This window comes from Zalophus californianus, chromosome 4 (genome assembly GCF_009762305.2).
Source record: "Zalophus californianus isolate mZalCal1 chromosome 4, mZalCal1.pri.v2, whole genome shotgun sequence".
Classification (NCBI taxonomy): Eukaryota; Metazoa; Chordata; class Mammalia; order Carnivora; family Otariidae; genus Zalophus; species Zalophus californianus.
The window spans coordinates 33,718,218-33,738,303 of record NC_045598.1 but is presented as its reverse complement, the minus strand read 5'-3'; the positions used below and the strand labels follow the sequence as shown (position 1 = coordinate 33,738,303).

General features: G+C 44.8%; 2 protein-coding genes across 2 annotated transcripts in view; one reads left to right on the top strand and one right to left on the bottom strand.

Annotated features, from left to right (window-relative positions):
* Positions 1 to 20,086, top strand: part of LOC113935113 (peptidyl-prolyl cis-trans isomerase A-like) — a 59,520-nt gene that overhangs the window by 32,040 nt on the left and 7,394 nt on the right. The gene's annotated exons all lie outside the window — the stretch shown is intronic.
* On the bottom strand, positions 15,096 to 16,040 carry LOC113935099 (olfactory receptor 2A12-like). Its single transcript, XM_027616870.1, has one exon. The coding sequence runs from the start codon at positions 16,038 to 16,040 to the stop codon at positions 15,096 to 15,098; it is 945 nt and encodes a 314-aa protein (XP_027472671.1).

Genomic DNA, 20,086 nt, shown 5'->3' with positions numbered 1-20,086 from the left:
GGATTGAGTTCAGGATTTAGTTGAGGGTCATGGTGATGAAAATGGTGAATGCCAAATCAGTGAGGCGCCGTACACTGTGCTCCGCTCTGGCCTCTAGGTATGTTTTTCCTTTTCCTGACACAGCTTTGCTATTCTGTTATTCACCCCATTTTCTGTTTTCCCTTGGAAGTATAGAGATTGCAAATTCTTGGTTTCAGATTAGGATCAGAGGAGGACTATTAAACTCATTATTTGGGTCAAGGTTTATCTTTTTTTAAAAATCACTGTTAGGATTAGGACTAAGGTTAGAGTGGGGGGGTTAAAGTCAATGCCATGCAGAATAAAAATTAGAGTTGCTATTTAAGATCTAGCTTTTTCTGGTGAATGAGCTTTTTCTGGTGAATGAGCTTTTTCATTGGTATTCTTTAATTATGTCATTCATTCAACAGATTTTTACCAAATGCTTACTATAATGTTGTCTTCCAAAATGTGAGGGATATTTTATAGTCAAGGAAAGATCATGGGTAAAGTGAGTATAGTCCCATAAACAATTTTTAGAGTTAGCAAAATGAAAAGAATAACCCCAGCACATCACGCAAAGAGGATATAATCCTAAAGATGTGCATATTGTATAATTAATCTTCATTTATCATACCTTCTTAATGAGAAACTCCTCAAAGACTCCTTCCTTCACACTGTCCATATGGTGCCAATAAGTTGGTTTTGCTTTGTTGGAGACCATGAACATACTGAGATTTAAAATTTTTCCCTGTGGCTGGTCCACCTTTCAGTATTCATTGCCTTTCTGGTTTTATGATTCAGAAAAATTTATATTTTGTTCTGAGCATATTAAAATTTCTAGTGACTATAGGAAACTGTGCAGAAGTAAATCCACAAAACCCAGAGTTTTGTGAAAGGGAAATTTGTGGGGAGCAGTTACAATTTGTCAGGAAGGGTTTCCTAAGCGCATGCACTCTGCCCAGGTGGGTACCCCAGCCTACTTCCTTATCCATTGCTGACTTGTACACGCTTTGTTCCCATGGCTTTGTAGATTGCTCTCAACTTTCTGGTTTGTGAACTCTCACAGAGACATTTAATATCATATCTCCAAAAACTCTTTTGATATTATAGAGTATCTCTTACAAAGAGCCAGCATCATGCTTAATGCTAAAACTATAGCATAGAGATTACTTAATAGCCACCTGCCGGCCAAATATAACCCACAGATATATTTTGAATAGTTTTTAAAAGTTGACTTAATTGCCAATCTTATTTATTTTATTTTTTAAAGATTTTATTTATTCATTTGTGAGAGAGACAGAGAGAGAACAAGCGGGGGGAGAGGCAGAGGGAGAGGGAGAAGCAGGCTCCCTGCTGAGCAAGGAGCCCGATGTTGGACTCGATCCCAGGACGCTAGGATCATGACCTGAGCCAAAGGCAGACGCTTAACCATCTGAGCCACCCAGGTGCCTAAATTGCCAATATTTTAAAAAGTGGAGCTTACACATAAAAAACTAGATTTTCAGCATCACAAACTAGCGTTGGCAATAATGGGCCATATTCCTCCAGCCAGTACGCGGTGAGCATATGATTCCTCTTTGGATGGAGTGTGAACTCCCCAGTTCACGATATTCCTTGTGGTCCCTTATTTTTCGTAGACTAATTTTACTCAGTTAAACTGCCCATGCTTGCCCTCCACCCCAGGCATTTGAATTTATGATCCCTGTTCTAATGGTGTACACTCAAAGTGAGTGCTACTTTTACTGCTGGTATATAACATTATTCAGAAAGCTGTAGCCAAAGAAATAGTTTAAGGCAAGGAAATAAAATTATAAAGATCAAAAACTTATAATGATTTGCAAATGTCATATTTGTCTTATCTGGAAATTCAAGAGAATCACCTGATACAGTTCTAGAACTAGTGAAAGAGTTTGGTTCAGTTGGCTTAATATGAAAATACTGGGGACCCGGGAGCACGTGCAGCACTAGCAGCTGGGTCCTGACATCGCTGGTGCTGCATCTCCCAGGCATTGACCCGGCCCTGCTGCCCGGCAATTCTCCCCAAGCGCGGCTCCTCGAAATGTCCCTGCTCCCGCTTAGCCCCATGCAACCAAATTAAATTTAAAAAAAGGGGACGGGAGATTCAAAGAACAATATGCATAGTAAGATCCCATGTGTACAGAAATGTGTATGCACACAAATTTTTAAAAATGTATTTTACATCAAATTTTAGATGCATAGAAAATGCCTGCAAGTATACACAGACTTGTCAGCATTTATTATCATTGAGGACTGAGATTTGTGATAGTGGTGAGTGAGACCCTAGGAATGAATGAGACACATTTCCTTTTTCTTTTAACATTTCAGAACTATTTGCTTTTTATCTACAATGAATATATATTTTTAATTATTAAAAGACTGAAAGTACCCAAAAAGTAGAAATGTTCTATACTAATAAAATTTTAAAAAATTAAAAAAAAGAAATGTTCTATACTAGACAAAAAGTTAGAAATATGTTGGAAAAAAAGATTTATAAAAGCAGCAAATAAACAAAAATACACAAATACCCAGGAATGAGCCTCACAAGAAATGTTCACGACCTATGAAAGCAATACAAATGAAAACAAAACAAACAGAAGATTCTGAAGAACTTTCTTGAAAGACATAAAGGTAGCTTTGATTAAGTTCAGGGATACACCATATCCATGTCTCTGGAAAGAAAAACTAAAATTGGCAAAACAAAAACAACAAACCAACCACACCAAAAAAAACCCACAAAAAACAAAACAAACAAAAAACCCAAAACATCTCTAAACTTATATATTTAATGCAATCTAATTAAAACTCAATAGAATGATTTTGTAAGAACTTGATAATGTGATTGAAACACCCATGAAAGAATAAATGGATGGGAATAGTTAAGGAAATACTGAAGGGGAAAAAAATAACAATGAAATGGAAGTAGAGTTGTCAGATTTAGCAAGTAAAAATAAATCTGAAATTCAAATTTAACTGGGCATCCTGCATTTTATCTGTGACTCTAAGAGGAAGACACTCTTCCAAAGGAGCAAGCATAATACTATAATGTACTATTAATACCATAAAAATGTGTGTGAACTCGGAGATAGACACACAGATTGATGGGACAGAACAGAGAGCTTGGAAACAGAACCTAGCCCGTGATGAAGAGGCTATTATAAATCAGAGAGCAGGAAGCTGTTTAACAAATGTTGCTCAATTACTTAATGATCTGGGTAGAAAAAGGTCTTTTATGCTGCCTACCTACCAAGATACATTCTAACTATGTTAAACAGTTAAATGCAAAAAATAAAAACTACAAAGCAACCTAGGGGAAAATATATGGGTGAATGTTTATTATGATGAGACAAAGAAAGACCTTTGAAGCATAATCTGAATGTTCGGAGTCCTTCAGCCTCATGGTGATGACCCTTAATATGTACACAAGGCAACATAACTCCTCATCCCATCTGCTGGGAGAAGTCTGATTTTTTTTCCCCTTCTTCTTAGATGTGTAGTAGTTTGGGGGGTTCCTTATGTATCCCTGGTTACTTTGTTCTCAAAATTTTTGCTCTCACTGAACTCTTGGCCCCCACTGCCTTCCTTGGGTGGGTCCTGACGTCTTCCATGGCTCATCCCCATTCTCTTCCTCCTTTACGTCCCAAATGTCCCCCACACGAAGCCGTCGTAAGCCTTGTCCTGAAGGTATGGTAAGACAAAGATGTCTTACAATGAAGCACAATTTGAAATTGAATATTTAATTCCATAAAGTCCCTAAACCATCCCTGCAGCAGTTTTTTTTTTTCTCTCTAGTCCCGAGATGGCTGTTACTGGGGTCTGGACTCCTTCCTGGAACCTCGTCCCATCTCCCCTTGTCTCCCTGGTCTAGGACTCCTTCCTCTGGTCACCTGAGCAGCCAGCCACAGACTCCACCTCCCTATCTCCTTGCTTCGTGCATCAGAACCACCTAGAAGGCTTGTCAGAGCTGCTGTGGTTCATACCCAGGGTTTCTGGGTTCAGGAAGTCTGGAGTGGATCCTGAGAATTTGCAGTTATAACAAGTTCCCAGGTAATGCACATGCTGCCTGCTGGTGGGACCACACTTTGAGAACCACTGATCTACTTAATTGTGCCGAGAAAGTTGGCTATCTTTCTTTCAATTTCTCTGTGTCCGTATTTTGCCCAAGCTGCTCACATTCTCCCTGCTTAAAAGCCAATTTTTTCCTTTTATATAAACATAAAAACAAAACAGTAAAGGAAAAAGATGAAAATTTTGGCAATATAATTTTCTCTAAGTTAAAAAAAAACAGTGATATTTGTGATATATGTGGAAGACAAGGGATTCATGTCTTTGGAATATATCTTCTAAAATATAAAGAAAAACTCTGACAACTGAGAATCAGATGTGAATAGTTAACTCACAAGAGATTCAAGTGACCAGTGAACCCACAGAAAAGTTTAACTGTCCTGATAGTTAAAGATCACAAGTTAAAACCTCAATGAGCACACCTGGGCTCCGGGAGTCGCTTGCTGTTCTTGTGTAACCCATGCAAATTACTCCACCTCTCTGAAACTTAGCAACCTCGTCTGTACTGAGGGCACTCTGCGAGGTGGCTGGAGGTTGGATGAAGATAGTCCTGAGTTCATGCTGGCGAACAAAGTAGGTGGCAGATAAATGTCAAAAACACCTGAGGGACTGTTGGTGTCTCTGCCTGAGCCAGCACAGGAGGTGGGTGGGGCATAAAACACAGACACATCTCTGCTTCCTAAACCACCATGAGAGTCCAGAGAAAGCTCCAGCCGATGAGAGGAGGAAGCCGACTGGCCCTGGGGAGGGTGCTCTGAGCTCCGGCCACTCACTTCCCCCAGGTACCTAAGGGCTCCCTCCTGAGAGGCCAGCCCCCAGCTGCAGGTCTTCAGCAGATGGGCACAAGACTGGAATGAGTCTGCCCACTCCTCACAGCCTACATCCAGCCCTGTTCCCCCACCCCCTGCCTGCCATCCAGCTAGGGCCGAAAAGGCCATTGCTCATTATTAATAATAAAAGAGACCAGAATTCTTAACATGCACACAGGCCTTCACATTAGGCCCCAGCCAACTTCCCTAGTCATTGCCCCTCTGCATCCTGTAAGAGCCCAGCTCTCCTGCTCACTGGACCACTAGTCTGCTGCAGGGCTTTGGGAAGTCACCCAGCCTCCTGCCTCTCGTGATCTCGCCTGTTAAAGGAGGGTGGCACATAATCTGTAATAACTCCTCCAGGGCAGATACGCAACGCTTTTCTACTTATACCTAGATTTGGAGGCAACCAGTGGCGACTTGGAGGCAATAGGGGGTGGGGCTGGTGACCTAGGGTGGGTGCCAGTGTCCCATAGTCCCACACCTCGTAGGTGCCTAGGCTGCACTGTGCTTACATGTCTCCACGGAGGACACTCAAGTCTGAGCCAGGAGTGGAGGCATGTGTGACTGAGGGGACACTGTCCTCTAGATGGGCTGCTACCAAGAACAGAATTGAAAATGGATGTTGGACCATTGGGCTCTTGGGGAACAGGATGTAGAATTACGCATTTTCCGGTTTTGTCAAAGACGCACTTCTGCAGGAGCTCAGAACCCACTCCATTCATACCCTCCTCACCCAGACACATGTGGCTCCTGGTGGTTCCTCTTACTAGTTACAGACTTGAAGCTCAATTTGAGAACAACTAGTACAATCCTCTCATTTTACCAAAGCTCAGAGGGGAACCACCCCCTAAGGGTCACCCAGCCAGAGTGTCTCAAGTATGATAAGCACCCGCATGGCTTGATCCCTAGTCTGGGCTCTGGCCCTGCCCAGTGCTGCTCTCAGAGATTAGCCATGAGCCAGGAATGGGACTTAGGTACAGAGGGAACCTGATGCTGCAAACTACATTTTCTCCCAGCTCCTGAGACAAGGAGGTCCTTAGGCAAGGGCCACGGCGATGAGAGGCTGCCCGGGTCTTACCTCCAGCTTGTGTCTGCTGACTGAGGACAGAGGAAACAGGGAAGATGTGGGTGACAGGCCCCAAGGACTCCTTGGCCTTTGATGAATTTGTGTCTTTGTCCAGAATACAGCCTGGGGACTGGTTTCTTCTCTCACTTTCCTTGGCTGGTTTGCTGTGTGTCTCGGGGTCAGTTGCTTGGCTTCTCTGAACCTCTGGTTCTGACACTCCCACAACCAGGTTTGATGATGACCTGTTGCTGGTGAGAAGACAGAAATGGGTGGTGTGATTGCAAGGCCCTGGTAGGGGGTGAGCCTCTAGTCCCCAGTTTGTCCACGGCTTGAGGCTGGGGGTGCCAGCCTTGCTCCCTTTTAGGATGTAACAGAAATCAGAGGAAATCCACGTGCTTTTTCACATGGACCTTTATATTGATCTCCTCTCATATTTGCTTTCCTGCAGCACAGTTAGGAGATGAAAGACTCAAGAGTTTTGAATTTTCGCTGTTACGATTTACTGCCATGACTCAGAGCTGGTAATTGTTTCTTATCAGCAAAAATGGTGGTTGATGACAGTAATATTTAATTCTGAAATGTAAGTTCTGAAGATATATATGATCTCTCCTCCCTTTTCCTTTCTCCAGCCCTTTCCCCATCACACACACACACACCCCCTCCCTCAATATCAACACTGACCTGCAGGGGCTAAGAATGACCCAGAGAAACTTGACCCAGAGAGCAACAAAAGCTGAGAAAATGATGGAAAAAGGGGCAGAGGCCCTGGAAGGGAAAAAGAGAGTCCAATACAAGTGACAAGGAGGCCGAGAGGCACAGAGACCCAGAATGCGAGGGGCACAGGCCAGAGATGGAAAAGCATCCTTGGAGCTGAAGGAGGAAGAAGGTGGAAGAAGGGTCATTCTTCCCGTTGTGTTGGAAGAAGAGAAAGGACTAAAGGAAAGAGCCGTGGAGCGTGGAGACCCAGTGGGAGAGGGTCAGAGGGACAGAACACGGAAGGGGAAAGAGGTGGGACCCGGAGGAGAAGACAGGCCCAGGTCTGTCTGCGGTGCTGGGAAGTGGGGGAGCCACAGGAGGGCTGTCCTGGGCCTCTGCTCCGGCCAGAGCCAGCAGAGGCCAGGCAGGGAAGGAAAGGGATGGAGGCCACAGGGCAGGGGTGGGAGAGAGGAGAAAGAAGAAGCTGGAAGAGGAGAGCAAGCAGTTGGGTGACTGGACCGGACAGAGTGGACAGAGGGTGGAGGCTGAGGGGGCGGGGAGGGGGAGGGGGAGGGGGGATGGGCCGAGGGCCAGGTTCTACCGCGAGACCCAGGGAAACCCTGGTTAGGGGGGGATTGGTGTGATTCACAGAGGCAGCTGGGGCAGAGAAGAGGGGAACCAGGGGCGGTAGAGAGGGGCCTCACCACAGGCTCCTGCAGAGGCCCAGCAGAGCAATCCCCGGAGGAGTCAAGAGGGCAGCAAGGCCGAGCGAGCCGCAGACCCAATCAGAAGACCAGAGCCAGAGCTGCCGGCCGCAGGGGGAGGAGAGACACAGAAACTTGGAGGCAGAGAAGCAGGGCAGTAGCTGAAACAGAGCCAGAAGAGACCGATGGACAGGAAAGGAAAGCAAGAAAGAGAAAGGCAGAGATAGGCAGCTGTGCTCCCACTCACACGGACGTGAGGAGAGAGACGCGCGGCCGGTGAGCAGGACTGCGGCCCACGCTGGGCTCCGCCTCGACCTCCCTGCAAAGGCTCGCTTGTCCGCAGCATGGTTGGGCCGTTGCTGTCCTGAGCTCTACAGGGAAGGGGGTTGTGGGCAGGGCTCCCTCAGGCTCTGGGGGCACTCCCGAGTGGCATGTGGCCCCAGGGCCCTTGTCAAGACAGTGCCAGTAGCCCCTGCCCAGGGTCCTGCTGAGGAGCCTCACTCCCCAAGGACCTCAGGCCGTGCCCTCCTGGAGGCCTAGGTCCAGCGTGGGGAGATGAAGCTCAGCTGGGGGTGGCATTGCCGGCGCTGGGGAGGGGGTGTGCAGGGCTCAGACAGGGCGCTGAGGGCAGGTCTTTTCTCAGCTCTTCCTCCTTCCCCATGGAAAAAAAAATGAGGCACCCTGGGAGGTCTAGGATGAAGGCCAAGAAATTGTCTTCTTCCCTACCAAGTGGTGTCCCCAGGGCTGTTTCACACATTAGGTACCGCAGGCAAAGTGCCTAAGGTCCTTGGGCTTTCATAATCTACAGACACGTAGGAGACCCTAAAGAAAAGAATATTGGCTGGAAAATAGGGATCTCACAAAGTAAAAATTAGTAAATATTAATATTTAAATGACTTTTAAAATAACATTTTATCAGTTAGCGTGAACCCATTCAACTTTTTCATGGTTATATAGTGATACATTAATTATGCCTACTGTGGGACACGGGTACACTTTCCTGTGTCTTATACAGGACCATACCCATGGAGGTCTTAAACTGCCCAGTGGCTCTCAGGCCTCAGCCCTTTGAGTGTATGTTCTGGCATTTCAGATCACTTACAAGCTTTCCTCTTGGTGGAGAGAAGAGCAAGAGAGAAAGGGTCAGAACTGTAGCAAAAAGGACTAAAGACAGGTAACAGGAAGAACTTACACCCTGCAGTTTTGAGGTAGCAGCAAAGACCTTGGACCCCCCGCTTTTGGTGTTTCTGGCCAAAGGGTGGGCAGGAGATCAGTTCTGCCTGAAGGGCAAAAGAAAGGTCAGGCTCCATCCTTTCTGGGCATGAGAAGGCAGTTGCTCACAAATGGCCCAGGGTGCTGGCATAGCATTTGGAACTTGGCCCAATATGTCCCCCAGGAGCCAGACTGGGGTTGGCTTCATTACATAGGTATGATTTAGTTGGGAGCTCCATAAGGGAGAAGCCACTGTGAGCTGAGCCCCAGAACCTGGTTTCTGGGACAGGAGACCTCCTCAGGCTGGGCCACTTGGTTCATACTAGCCTGCCTCATGGATGCCGTAGGGTGTGGGAAGCCAGGGCTGGGAGCCCTGGAGCCTCACTCTACCCTGTACTCCCCAATGAAGTCCCCTCCTTCTCCAACTGTTGCCACATCGAGGGATGGGTGCTTCCTCCCCAGTGACAGGGTCTCTCTCCTGTTCCCTGATCTCCTGAGTCAAACTCCCACAGGGAGCCGCCCGCAGCACTGACCAGGCCTCAGAGGCCTCTTGCTCTCGTTGAGGGGAGCTCAGGATTTGGTGGTGTCTATGGCCAGCTAAAGCTGACTTCAGCTTCCTCTGTGACCCTTGGGGCTGAAGGCCTTTGCCTGTCCCACAGGGAAGCTCCCACCCTGAGATCTCCTCACACTTCGGAGGGCTGTTTCTTTTCTGACATTTCCTTGGCCCCACCTGGAACACCCTCTCCCTGGCTGCCCACCCCAAGCACTCAGGACTGTAGGTGTGTGACCCACCTCCTTCCTCATGTGGCTGGGTGACGATGCCAACACCAAATCCCAATGTAGGTTTGCCCCCCATACCACCAAGCAGATCTCCCATACCAGTTGGTGTCCTACAATTCACCTGAATTCTGACATAGTCCTACAAGACTGTCCTCCACTCTCCCACTTCACATGCCAACCGGCAGTCCAAGCTGTCATCTGTGCATCTGACCACTCCTTGGGTTCAATTAATTCGCTAAATGGCTTATGGAACTCAGAGAAATATTTATTTACTAGAAGACTGGTCATTGTAAAAGGATGTAACTCAGGCGTAGCCAGATGGCAGAGACCCACAGGATGAGGTATGTGGGAGGGGGCACGGGGCGTCCCAGCACATCCAGGTGGTCACCAACTCAGAGGCTCTCTGAATCCATCCTTTCAGGGTTTTATGGAGGCTTTATTACATAAGGTATGATTGATTAAGTCACTGGCCATTGGTGACTGAACTCCATCTCCAGCCCCTCTCATCTTCCCAGAGGTTGAGGATGGGACTGAAACTTCTCTAATCCATGGTTGGCTCCACTGGCAGTCCAAAAGTCACCTCATTGACACAAGAGAAGACAACAAAAGAGCCTTTATGGTTCTCATTACTTAAGAAATTCCAAGGTTCTTAGGAGCTCTGTGCCAGGAGCCAGAAGACTAAATATATATCCCTTATTATAAATCACAGTATTACCCAGGCTCTGTAGGCAATACACACAGCTGCTAAAGTCATCTTACTGCCCTTCAGCTCTGACTTGCTTCCTCCCGGGCTCAAGAACCTTCAAAGGTTCTCATCTGTGGAAAAAGTTATGCAAGATGACCAACTGTTCTTTCCTGTCTGATCTCCATATATGTGCCTCCCAGGTAGGCAGCTCTCTAAGAGAGCCCCCAGGGACCCCTACCTCCTGGTAATCACACATCTGTGTAATCCCCGGCACTTGAGGGTGGATGGGACCTGGCATTTTCCTTTGAATGAACAAAACAGGGCAAAAGCAATGAGATATTACTTCTGAGATTTGGTAATAAAAGACTGACTTCTATGTTGCTTGAATTCTCTCTCACGGACTCTTCTCAATTTCTTGCTCTGATGAAGTAAGTTGGCTTGTCGTGAGCTGCCCTATGGAGAAGTCCATGTGGCAAGGAGCAGAGGGTGGTCGCTGGCTGACAGAAAACAAAGAGCTGAGGCCATCGGAGCAACAGCCAATGAGGAACAGTCATGAGACTCCGTGATAGGTAGCTGCTGGCCCAAGATTCAGCAGAGCAAGAGTACTCCCATAGAGCTAACTAAGCCAATGGGGTGTTTGTTTGGATCATTGTTGCTATCGTTTTTAATGTTCTGGGTTTTTTGGATATATGAGAAAACACTTTCTCTTTTCCCTCAAGCTGTCTCTAACGCTCAATTTAGTAGATCTAGGTTTTTTGAACTGCAGTGAAACATTTTTAACTGATACCTGATTTTTACTAACTCACCAGAATTCAGACACTTAAATTAGTCTCTTATTAGCCTACATTCAATAATTGTGTCTTCTATTTAATCAGGATATACTTGGTCAAATTGATTGTTTAACAAAGATTATATTTAAGAGTTATTACCTTTTAATCAGGCATGCTGAGATGATACTATTTAGTAGCAAGGGTTGAGTTGACTTTACTTATGAATTCAATCTCTTTAAAGCTCTCTCAGAAAAACTGACCTGGGATCTGGCTTACAAGGTCCCAACCTTATAGATGGTAAGAAATATCACCCACTGGCCAGGAGGAAACTTAAGTAAATGTTGGAGCCTCGATAGGAGAGGAATTCACTGAAATTTATAGATACTCTGGGTAAAATATGAAAGACAGACTTTCTTGGGATTGGTTTTCTAACTTCAGCATAATGAATAATGAAGCATTTAAAAAGTCCAATTTGAGATTCCATATGGATACTTCCAGGCAGAAGTTAATTCTGTGGCTTTAGAAGTGGCTCAATACTGCATGTCTCTAGATTTGCAAGGCAAACTAGAGATGGTCCATATGACTAACATTCCTACAACACTGATACAGTGAGGCCAGACATAATGAGACCAGTTTTTTTTAAATCAAGAATAATTTTTGAAGATTATTTAAGATCACAAGGGTGGGTGTTGTAAGAAAAAAATCATCTAACACTCGCAGGAAGGCAACAGGGATTTCTTGGTGCCCTCTTGGTACAGTGTTAGATGTTATCAAGCAGATCCTCTGAGGATTATCTGACTTTCTAAGGGTGTACTATTTTAATTGACTTTCTATGGCCTTGGGTATTTTATAACTCTGTGGGTGTAACTGTTAAGTTCTAGAAAACTGGTAGCAAGACAAAAGATTTCTGTCTATAATAATGCAAATAATTCCTATTCATAGAAATGCAAATGAAATTTGTCCAGTAGAGCATATAAAATTCTGTAAGCCAAATTCTCTTTTGAACCAATCTTAACATCTTATTCGTTCCTTCCTGAATTAATGAGCTCAGTGAAATCTTTGACACATGTTCACTTAAGAAAAACCATAAAGGAAAAGATTCATAAGTTTATTAAAAGTTCTATTTATTAAAAGTCATTATTCTATTCATCAAAAGAAAAGAAGACTCTTCAGCAGTGAAAACAAATCAACATGATAAATGTTAAAACCTATTATTAAGTGAATAAATCAAGGTACAGAAGAATACATATTATATAATTCAGTTTAAAAATCATTATACAGCCATAAAAAAGGATAAGAACTTGCCATTTTTGACAACACAGAAGGACCACCTAGAGGGCATTACTGCTAAGTGAAATAAGTCAGACTGAGAAAGACGAATACCATCTGATTTCACTCATATGTGAAATCTAAAAAACAAAAGAAAAACAAATAAACAAAAAAGTAGAATCAGACCTATAAATAAAGAAGACAAACTGGTGATTGCCGGAGGGTAGGGAGGTGGGAGGATGGGCAAAATGGGTGAAGGGGAGTGAGAGATACTGGCTTCCAGTTATGGAATGAATAAGTCGGGAATAAAAGTCAAAGCACAGGGAGTGTAGTCAATGATACTGTAATAGCGTTGTATGGGGACAGGCAGTAGCTGCCCTGTGGTGAGCATAACATAATGTATAGAGATGTTGACTCACTATGTTGTGCACCTGAAACTACATTGTGTGTCGACTATACTAAAAAAAAATAATAATAATAATAAATAAACTCAAGTGAGAATCTGGCCAACAAATAGAGTGCTTAAAACACTTAAGAAATCATGAAAACCCATAGTAGTTTAATAACTGTATTATATTTCCTTTAAAGTATTAATAAAAACAATTAAAAATCTTTTAAACCCTAAAATATAGATGCTGAAATGTTAACAGTAATTATCTCCAAGGCTAAGGTAATGGATAATTTTCATTTTCTTCTTTTTGTTTGCATCAGTGTTCTAAAATTTAAGAATAAACATGTACTACTTTTGCAATAAAGAAAACAAGCAATGAACTGAGAGAAGACATTCTCAATGCATGTATTAAAGAAGACCCAAAATATATAATAAACTGCAAATCAAAAAAAGGCAAATGATATCTCATATTCATTGACTACTTACAGTTTGTTTCACACTATGACAAATGCTTTTCATGCATTATCTCATTTAATCCTTCCAACAGCCTCCTGAGGTCTATACTGTTTTCTTCCTGTTAACAGATGAGGAGACTGAGACTCAGAGAAGTTACATACTTGCCCATCACCACTGAATTTGTAAATTGTAGGGCTGGGATTAGAACACAGGTGTCTGACTTTTCAGCTTAGTTCACTACACAATACTACCAAGAATCTTATGAAAAAATGCTAAATTCACTAGCAACCAGGGAATTGCAAATGAAACAAAAAAAGATGCTACCACCTTCCATCTATAAGAGAGATAGCAATTTTAGAATGCTTGAGATAGAGAAATAATATCAAGTGTTCATGAGAACTAGAGGGGCATATCAGTATCATTACTTGGAAGAACAATTTAGGAGTATCTAGTAAATTTGAAATTTCTTTGATTTCGCAATCTGCCAAGTCCATTGCTACACCTAAATCCAAGGGAAAAACTTGTATATGGAGAAATGTTCGAAGACATTTGTTGCAGAATTGTTTAAATAGTGAAAATTGGAAATAAATGTTTGAAAATAAAGAATTAGATAAATGAGGGGCACCTGGATGCCTGAGTCAGGTAAGCATCTGACTCTTGATCTTAGCTCAAGTCTTGATCTCAGGGTCGTGAGTTCAAGCCCTGCACTGGGCTCCATGCCAGGTGTGGAGCCTACTTAAAAAGAAAAAAGTGAAGGTTTGGGCAAAAAAAGCAACTTTATGGGGTGCCTGGGTGGCTCCACCAGTTAAGAGTCCGACTCTTGATTTCGGCTCAGGTCATGATCTCAAGGTCATGAGACTGAGCCCTGGAATAGGCTCCATGCTCAGCAGGGAGTCTGCTTGAGATTACTCTCCCTTTTCCTCTGCCCTTCTCCCCATCCCTCTCTAAAAACAAAAAAACAAAACAAAACAAAAGATTCCCTCTCTCCCTCTCCTTTGGCCCCTTTCCCATCCCGCATATGCTCGCTCTCTCTCTCTCTCTCAAAAAAAAAAAAAATTAGATAAATGAGGTGTGGTATATTCAAATGCTCTCTAAAGAGATTGTGTTAGGCCTATGTATATCAAGTGGGTAGAAGTCAGAAACATGATGCTGAGTTACAATTTTTTCAGAATAATGTGGATATCATGCCACCATTATAAATTTTCAAACTCATACAAGAACAATTCTATGGGTGCAATTGTCTGTAAGCAAAAGTTTAAAAACACATGGAATGACTTCAGTTTAATGGTAGTGGTTGATTCCTAGGAGCTGTGAATATTCAAAGGGCACTTCAATGGCACGTGTAATTATTTAGTCCGTTTTAAAAAAGAAAAAAGGCTCAGACTAAATATGGCAAAATATTAAGTGTTTATTTGTGGTATGGAAAAATGGGGTCTTTGTATTATGATTTCTCTCTCTCTGTGGGTATCTGTCTCTGTCTTTCTCTCCCTTTCTCTCTCTATAGAGATAGATAAATGCATACAGATATATAGATATACATATACACATACCTTTTTCTTTTATGAAATATATATAGTATTTATTTCCCAAAATAAAAGTGAGATTTAAGTAGTAGAATCAGGGAAGGGTTAGTATCACAAGCTGAGTCCAAACCAAATCAATTATTAGATACATTGTTATAGAGATGTGTCTAAAATAGTTCTAGCTTAGAGTTTATAGCTCCTAGTGCAAAAAGCAATACGAATTATTACTTGTCAGTGCATGTAAAGACTGTGCTCCTGCTTGATCTACTCATTACGGCATTTTCACCCCCAAATCCCTTACACTGTAGGAAAGCATGTGTACATGTTACACATTTGGCTGTGATCAGATTGAACTGACATAAACTTCTAGAAGTAAGGCGAGAACCCAGGAAAAGAAATAAAGCAATGACCTTGAACCATGACATAGTCACTGTAGAAGAAAGCCATTGCTCTTAACACTCAACTGAGTCACTGGGATGGTGGTAGCCAATGGAGAGGCCTTCAGTTTAGGGGTAGCCATACAGCCACCCCTAACCTGGTTGCTCACAACCCCAGAAAGGCTCAGGTTGGTTAAAACCTACTTGTATGATACCAGATGAATCCCATCAAGTCTGTCCATGACTCTGGACAACTCTGAAACATCCTGGGTCACTGAGCAGGTCTGTTACCAAGTACATTCAGGAAGGCTCTTTTAACATCTTTGTTCCGGAAGCTGTAGATGATGGGGTTGAGGAAGGCAGAGACAACGTTGTAGAACAGGGCTAGTTTCTTGTCCTGCTCTGGGTCATACCAGGAGCTGGGCCTCATGTACATGATCATGGCTGGCCCATAGAACATGATGACCACAGTGATGTGGGAAGCACATGTGGAGAAAGGCTTAAGCCTCCCCTGGGACGAGTGGATTCTTAAGATGGAGGCAAAGATACGGACATAGGAGGCCAGGATGAGGGAGAACGGGACCAAGAGCAGGATGAAACCCAAGATGAAATCCAAACGGTCATTGAAGGAAGTATCTGCACAAGCCAATTTCAGGACGGCAGGGACCTCACAGAAGAAGTGGTTTATCCTTTGGGGGCCACAATAAGGCAGATGCACGGTGAAGACAGTGTAGATCAGGGCCCCAACTATGCTAATGAACCAACAGCCTGTGACCATCTTGATACAAATGGGACGGCTCATGAGTAGGGGATAATGAAGGGGGAAGCAAATGGCCACATACCTGTCATAGGCCATAATGGCATAGAGGACACACTCAGCAATGCCCAGGACCAAGAAGATAAACATCTGGGCTGCACAAGCCCCCCAGGAGATGGTTTTCTTTGGACACACCATATTAACCAACATCTGGGGCACGGTGGTAGTGACATAACTCATGTCCACCAAGGAGAGGACACTGAGAAAGAAGTACATGGGCGTGTGGAGGTGTGAGTCCAGGTAGATCAGGGTGACGATGAGTCCATTTCCCAGAAGAGTGATGAGGTAGAGGAGAAGGAAGAAGGAGAACAGGGCTATTCTGACCTGTGACTCACTGGAGAATCCCAGGAGGATGAACTCAGACACAGAGGTGTGGTTCTCCTTGACAAGGCTCTGCATGGTGGTCTGCTGTTCTGTGTTTGGCCTTTAGGGGAGGGAGGACAGAGTTGACATTAGCTGAGCACCTTGCACGGTAGCTCACATGGATTTCGTCAAACCTGTTGAGTAGGATGCAAAGTGAAGGAAAGATAAGACAGCTGTGGCGCTGGGAAATAAGTCAGGAGATCTGGATTCATACCCGTAATAGAACATAGGATGCCTGACTGCTCACAGGTCCTTCTCTGGAAACCACCCTCACCCAGAGAAGGCAAGGCATTCAGTAGCCATGTTTGTAGCAGGGGACCCAGCCAACCCCTGGCCACTGCTGAATTGTACGTCAGGTGTACACCTGTTCCAGTCTGGAGGATAATTCTCTGCTGAGAATTCAAAATGACAACACTGTCAATGTCTATGTCAGTGGGCTGTGGGTACCTGAGGTGCCAACAACCTGGAGCCAGCGTGGTGGTAACAAAGTCACAGAGGAGCTGGCGCAATAGAGAAGAAAAATGGCGGCCTTACAGAAATGATACAGAGCAGACATGCAGGGCAACAGAGGAGACCTCAGAGCCGCAAGCCACAGAGAGCATGACTCTGATTCCTGACTTGATACATATACATATTGTATATATGTACATGATATATGATACAATATTACAAAGACCCCATTTTTCCATACCCAGATCCCCCTTTGTTTCTTGTGCTCAGATACCTGTGGAATTTGCTATCGAATCCTTACAGTTACTACCCCAAGACTACATTTTTAATTCAGCTCTTCCTGAATGTCCCATGGTTGTCACTTACCCAGCTGTGTGACCTTGGGCAAGTCCATTCACTTCCATTGGCCTCAGTCATCTCACTTGTTAGAGATGAAGCGTCTATGGTACAGAGTAATGGCAAGGAGCATATGAGATTCTGTATGTCAAGACATTTGGCAAAATATAAAATGCTAGACAAGTAAAGTGGTTAGTATAAGTGGAATGAGTCTGGAAATCAGAAGAGCAAAGGATTGGTCCCAACTATGTCCCTGATTTGCTGTGTGATCTTGGGTAACTCCATACCCCTCTGTGACCTTCACAGCCCCATTTTTAAGTGAGTCTGTTGGACTTGCCTGCTCTAAAGAAAACTGCCAGCTCTGCTATTCTTTGATCCCAGGAATACCGGGCTGAAGACCTGTGATCACATCAGTGCCATGAGCATCAAGGAGAAGGCTGAGCTAGGCAGTCAGCTGAACAGGACTGCGCTGGCAAGAGATTCCTTCTAGGAGTTGGAGACGTGAGACCAGAGCAGAGGAGAATACATAGAGCATAGACTTAGTGTCAACACACCTGAATCTTGTAGCCTCTTTACCTGCTCCTAAGTCACTTAGCCCCTCAGAGTCCCATGTTCTTCATGAGTAATACCTCCTCCATAGTGGAGATCATGCAAAATATACCTGGCCTATTGACAGTGCTCCCCAAAGTGTAGGGATTTAGATAATGGGCAGCTGAGTGGAAGGAGGGGTAGAGGGAGGAGAGAGGAGCTATCCTGGCATTTTCAAGCATCTGAGGCTCCAGAAGACAGGGTTGAAAACATGATTGTGAGGACTGATTGCCACAGGGTGCTGGTGGGGATCTGGAAGATAGAATCATTGTTTGAGGCTGTTTGGGCAAAAGAAAATGGTGTGGTATTTTTGTGCAGAGCTTTAGGGAACACCAGTAATTGGATGAAGAAGAAAGAGGTCCTAGATCAGGAGTGCTTGTGAAGCAAAAAGGAGAGCCAGGGAAGCTCAGAGTCTTAGACATTGAGGGGAAACTTTCAAGAGATAAGGACTGGTCAGCAGTGTCAGTGGCTGGCCCCAGAATGATGAGGGCTGCAAAGGAGGAGGAGATCACATCTTTCTTTCCACCTGTCCACACCCCGGACTGGGCTTCTTCAGGGGCTTCTTAGTGATCTCCTTCCCAGTCCACCCACCAGCCACCAGTACTGTTTCATCTGTCATGCTCTCCTTCTCATGCCTCCTTAGACTGGAATTTAAGGGCTCTTCCATCTGCCTCTACCCAATTTTCAAGTCTGTGATTCACCAATACCTCACTGAGACTTCAGAGCCATGATGTTAACAGTATGGCCACCAAAAGGATCGTAGTCTGGGCAGTTGGGGTCCCCTCCTGTCTGAGCCACAGATCTTTCAAGCCACCCGGCTTTCTCAGTATCGTCCAAGGAGAGCTGCACTGTCCTTCCCTTGAGCTGTTTATCTGCTGGGAATGCCTTCCATAACCCTTTCTGCTTCTCCACATCCCACCCACCTCCAAGGCTCAGCTTGGGGTTTCCTCCTCCTTACTTAACCAGTCTAGCCCTGTCCATTTTGTGTATTGTCCTCCCAGCCAGTCTGTAGGCAGAGGGTATGTCTCTTTTAGATCTCTCCACACTATCTAGCAGGGACTGGAAGACTGCTTTGGGCATCTCTTCTAGTGCTGGGTCCCTGGCTGCATAGCCTGCCAGGCTCTAATCACTGTGCCTACTGCCTCTCTCTAAGCACCCGTAAAGAAACAATTAGATCAAGCACTTGGGCTAGGAAAATGCCATATTCATAACTGCTCTCCTTTCTCCACTTGCCATCACTTCCCTGTTCCTTCCCAGCCTCCAGCCTCCGCTCTTTGGGTGCACAAAAGGAAAGAGGATCCCTTGTCAGTGGCCCCAGCACCCATTCTGGGCATAGGGCTGGTAGAGTGCTCCTGAGAGGTACCTGTGCAAGTTGAGGAAGTGCCATGGAGATTCTGCTCCTCTTCACTGAGGGCAGGTCCCCCCTTACCTCCTTCCCCAGTGAGTGGGGCAAAGAAGACTGGGCTCCTTTGCTATTCTTGGAGGTGCCCAGGGAAGGAACCCCCCCCCCAAGCCCCTCTCTCAATCCCATGTAGGAATGATCAGTACTTTGTTCTTCTGCTTGAGTAGCCTCCTTCCCTCCTGTGGTACCAGCAACCTGCTTTCTCTTATTCTCCTACAGTGTAGAACCATTCATCCCTTTGCCTTAGCACAGTGGCCTTGCAGGGGAGACAGCATGCCTCTCTTAAGTCATTGGATGCAGAGCAGCCCTGGAGAGAGGCTTCCAGCTGGCAGACAAGGAGGTCCTCTTTGTATCAGAATGGGATGAGAGAGTGGATTTCTGATGCCTGAAAAGTCTTGAGGATTCTCTGTCCACGCAGGTAAATGCAGCACAGAGCCCCTGGGCTGGATGAAAGCCTAGGCCAGGGAGTTTAATGCCACAAGACACTTCAGGCTTAGTCCCTGGAGCTAGTGAGCTGGGCATCCTTCTTAAGTTTCCACTAGGGATTGAAACTTCTTCCCACTGATATTTAAGAGGAGGGAGGAGTGCTACAGCTGAGCTGCCATGTCTCTGTGTGACACAGTGATTGTACAAGTAACATGTGCTTTGTTTCCTTCCGAAGCACGCATATGTGTCTCTACGTTCTCAGCATCGTACCCATGATTGTGTGCCTAAAGCTTGGATATGGATAGCATAAATGTTGCTAATACTAGTGTCCATATAACTGCCATTATCCAAGGCCACAGACCTCATTGTGGTGTAAATGCTACCAAACATATTGCATTAGCAATAACTGCCTACTACTGGCACTTACTTTGATCAGATGGTACACTGGGCAGGACACATAATATAATCCGTCCTCACAACAAGGTCAGTAAGCCATTTGGTAGTCAGGAGTTTAAGAGAATTAAGTTTGTCGTTCATACGTCCTAGCAGATAAATATATAGTCTGAATTTGATCCTAGATCTGCCAGATTCCAGATCATTCTCCCGCAGTGTCTCTATGGCCAAGGTGCAATACTGATTTATAGGGTGTGTACACTCAGGCTGTAGATGTAGGAGACAGGTGGTCAAAGACCAGCAGAGATGCACAGTCTTTCTCAGACTGACTTGGAAGACACTCTCCCCAACTAAGTGCTCTCTTGGGTCTTTCTGGAATTCCAGGAGAGAAAGGCAGAAGACTGGCTTGGTTTCATTAACTGCTGCAGGGCAAGACTCACTGGAAAGGAGACTACCCTTGGGTGGGAGGCAATAACCAACTATGAGA

Excerpts from the sequence above, each read along its gene's own strand:
- LOC113935099 (XM_027616870.1), bottom strand. The coding sequence starts at position 16,040 with ATGCAGAGCCTTGTCAAGGAGAACCACACCTCTGTGTCTGAGTTCATC.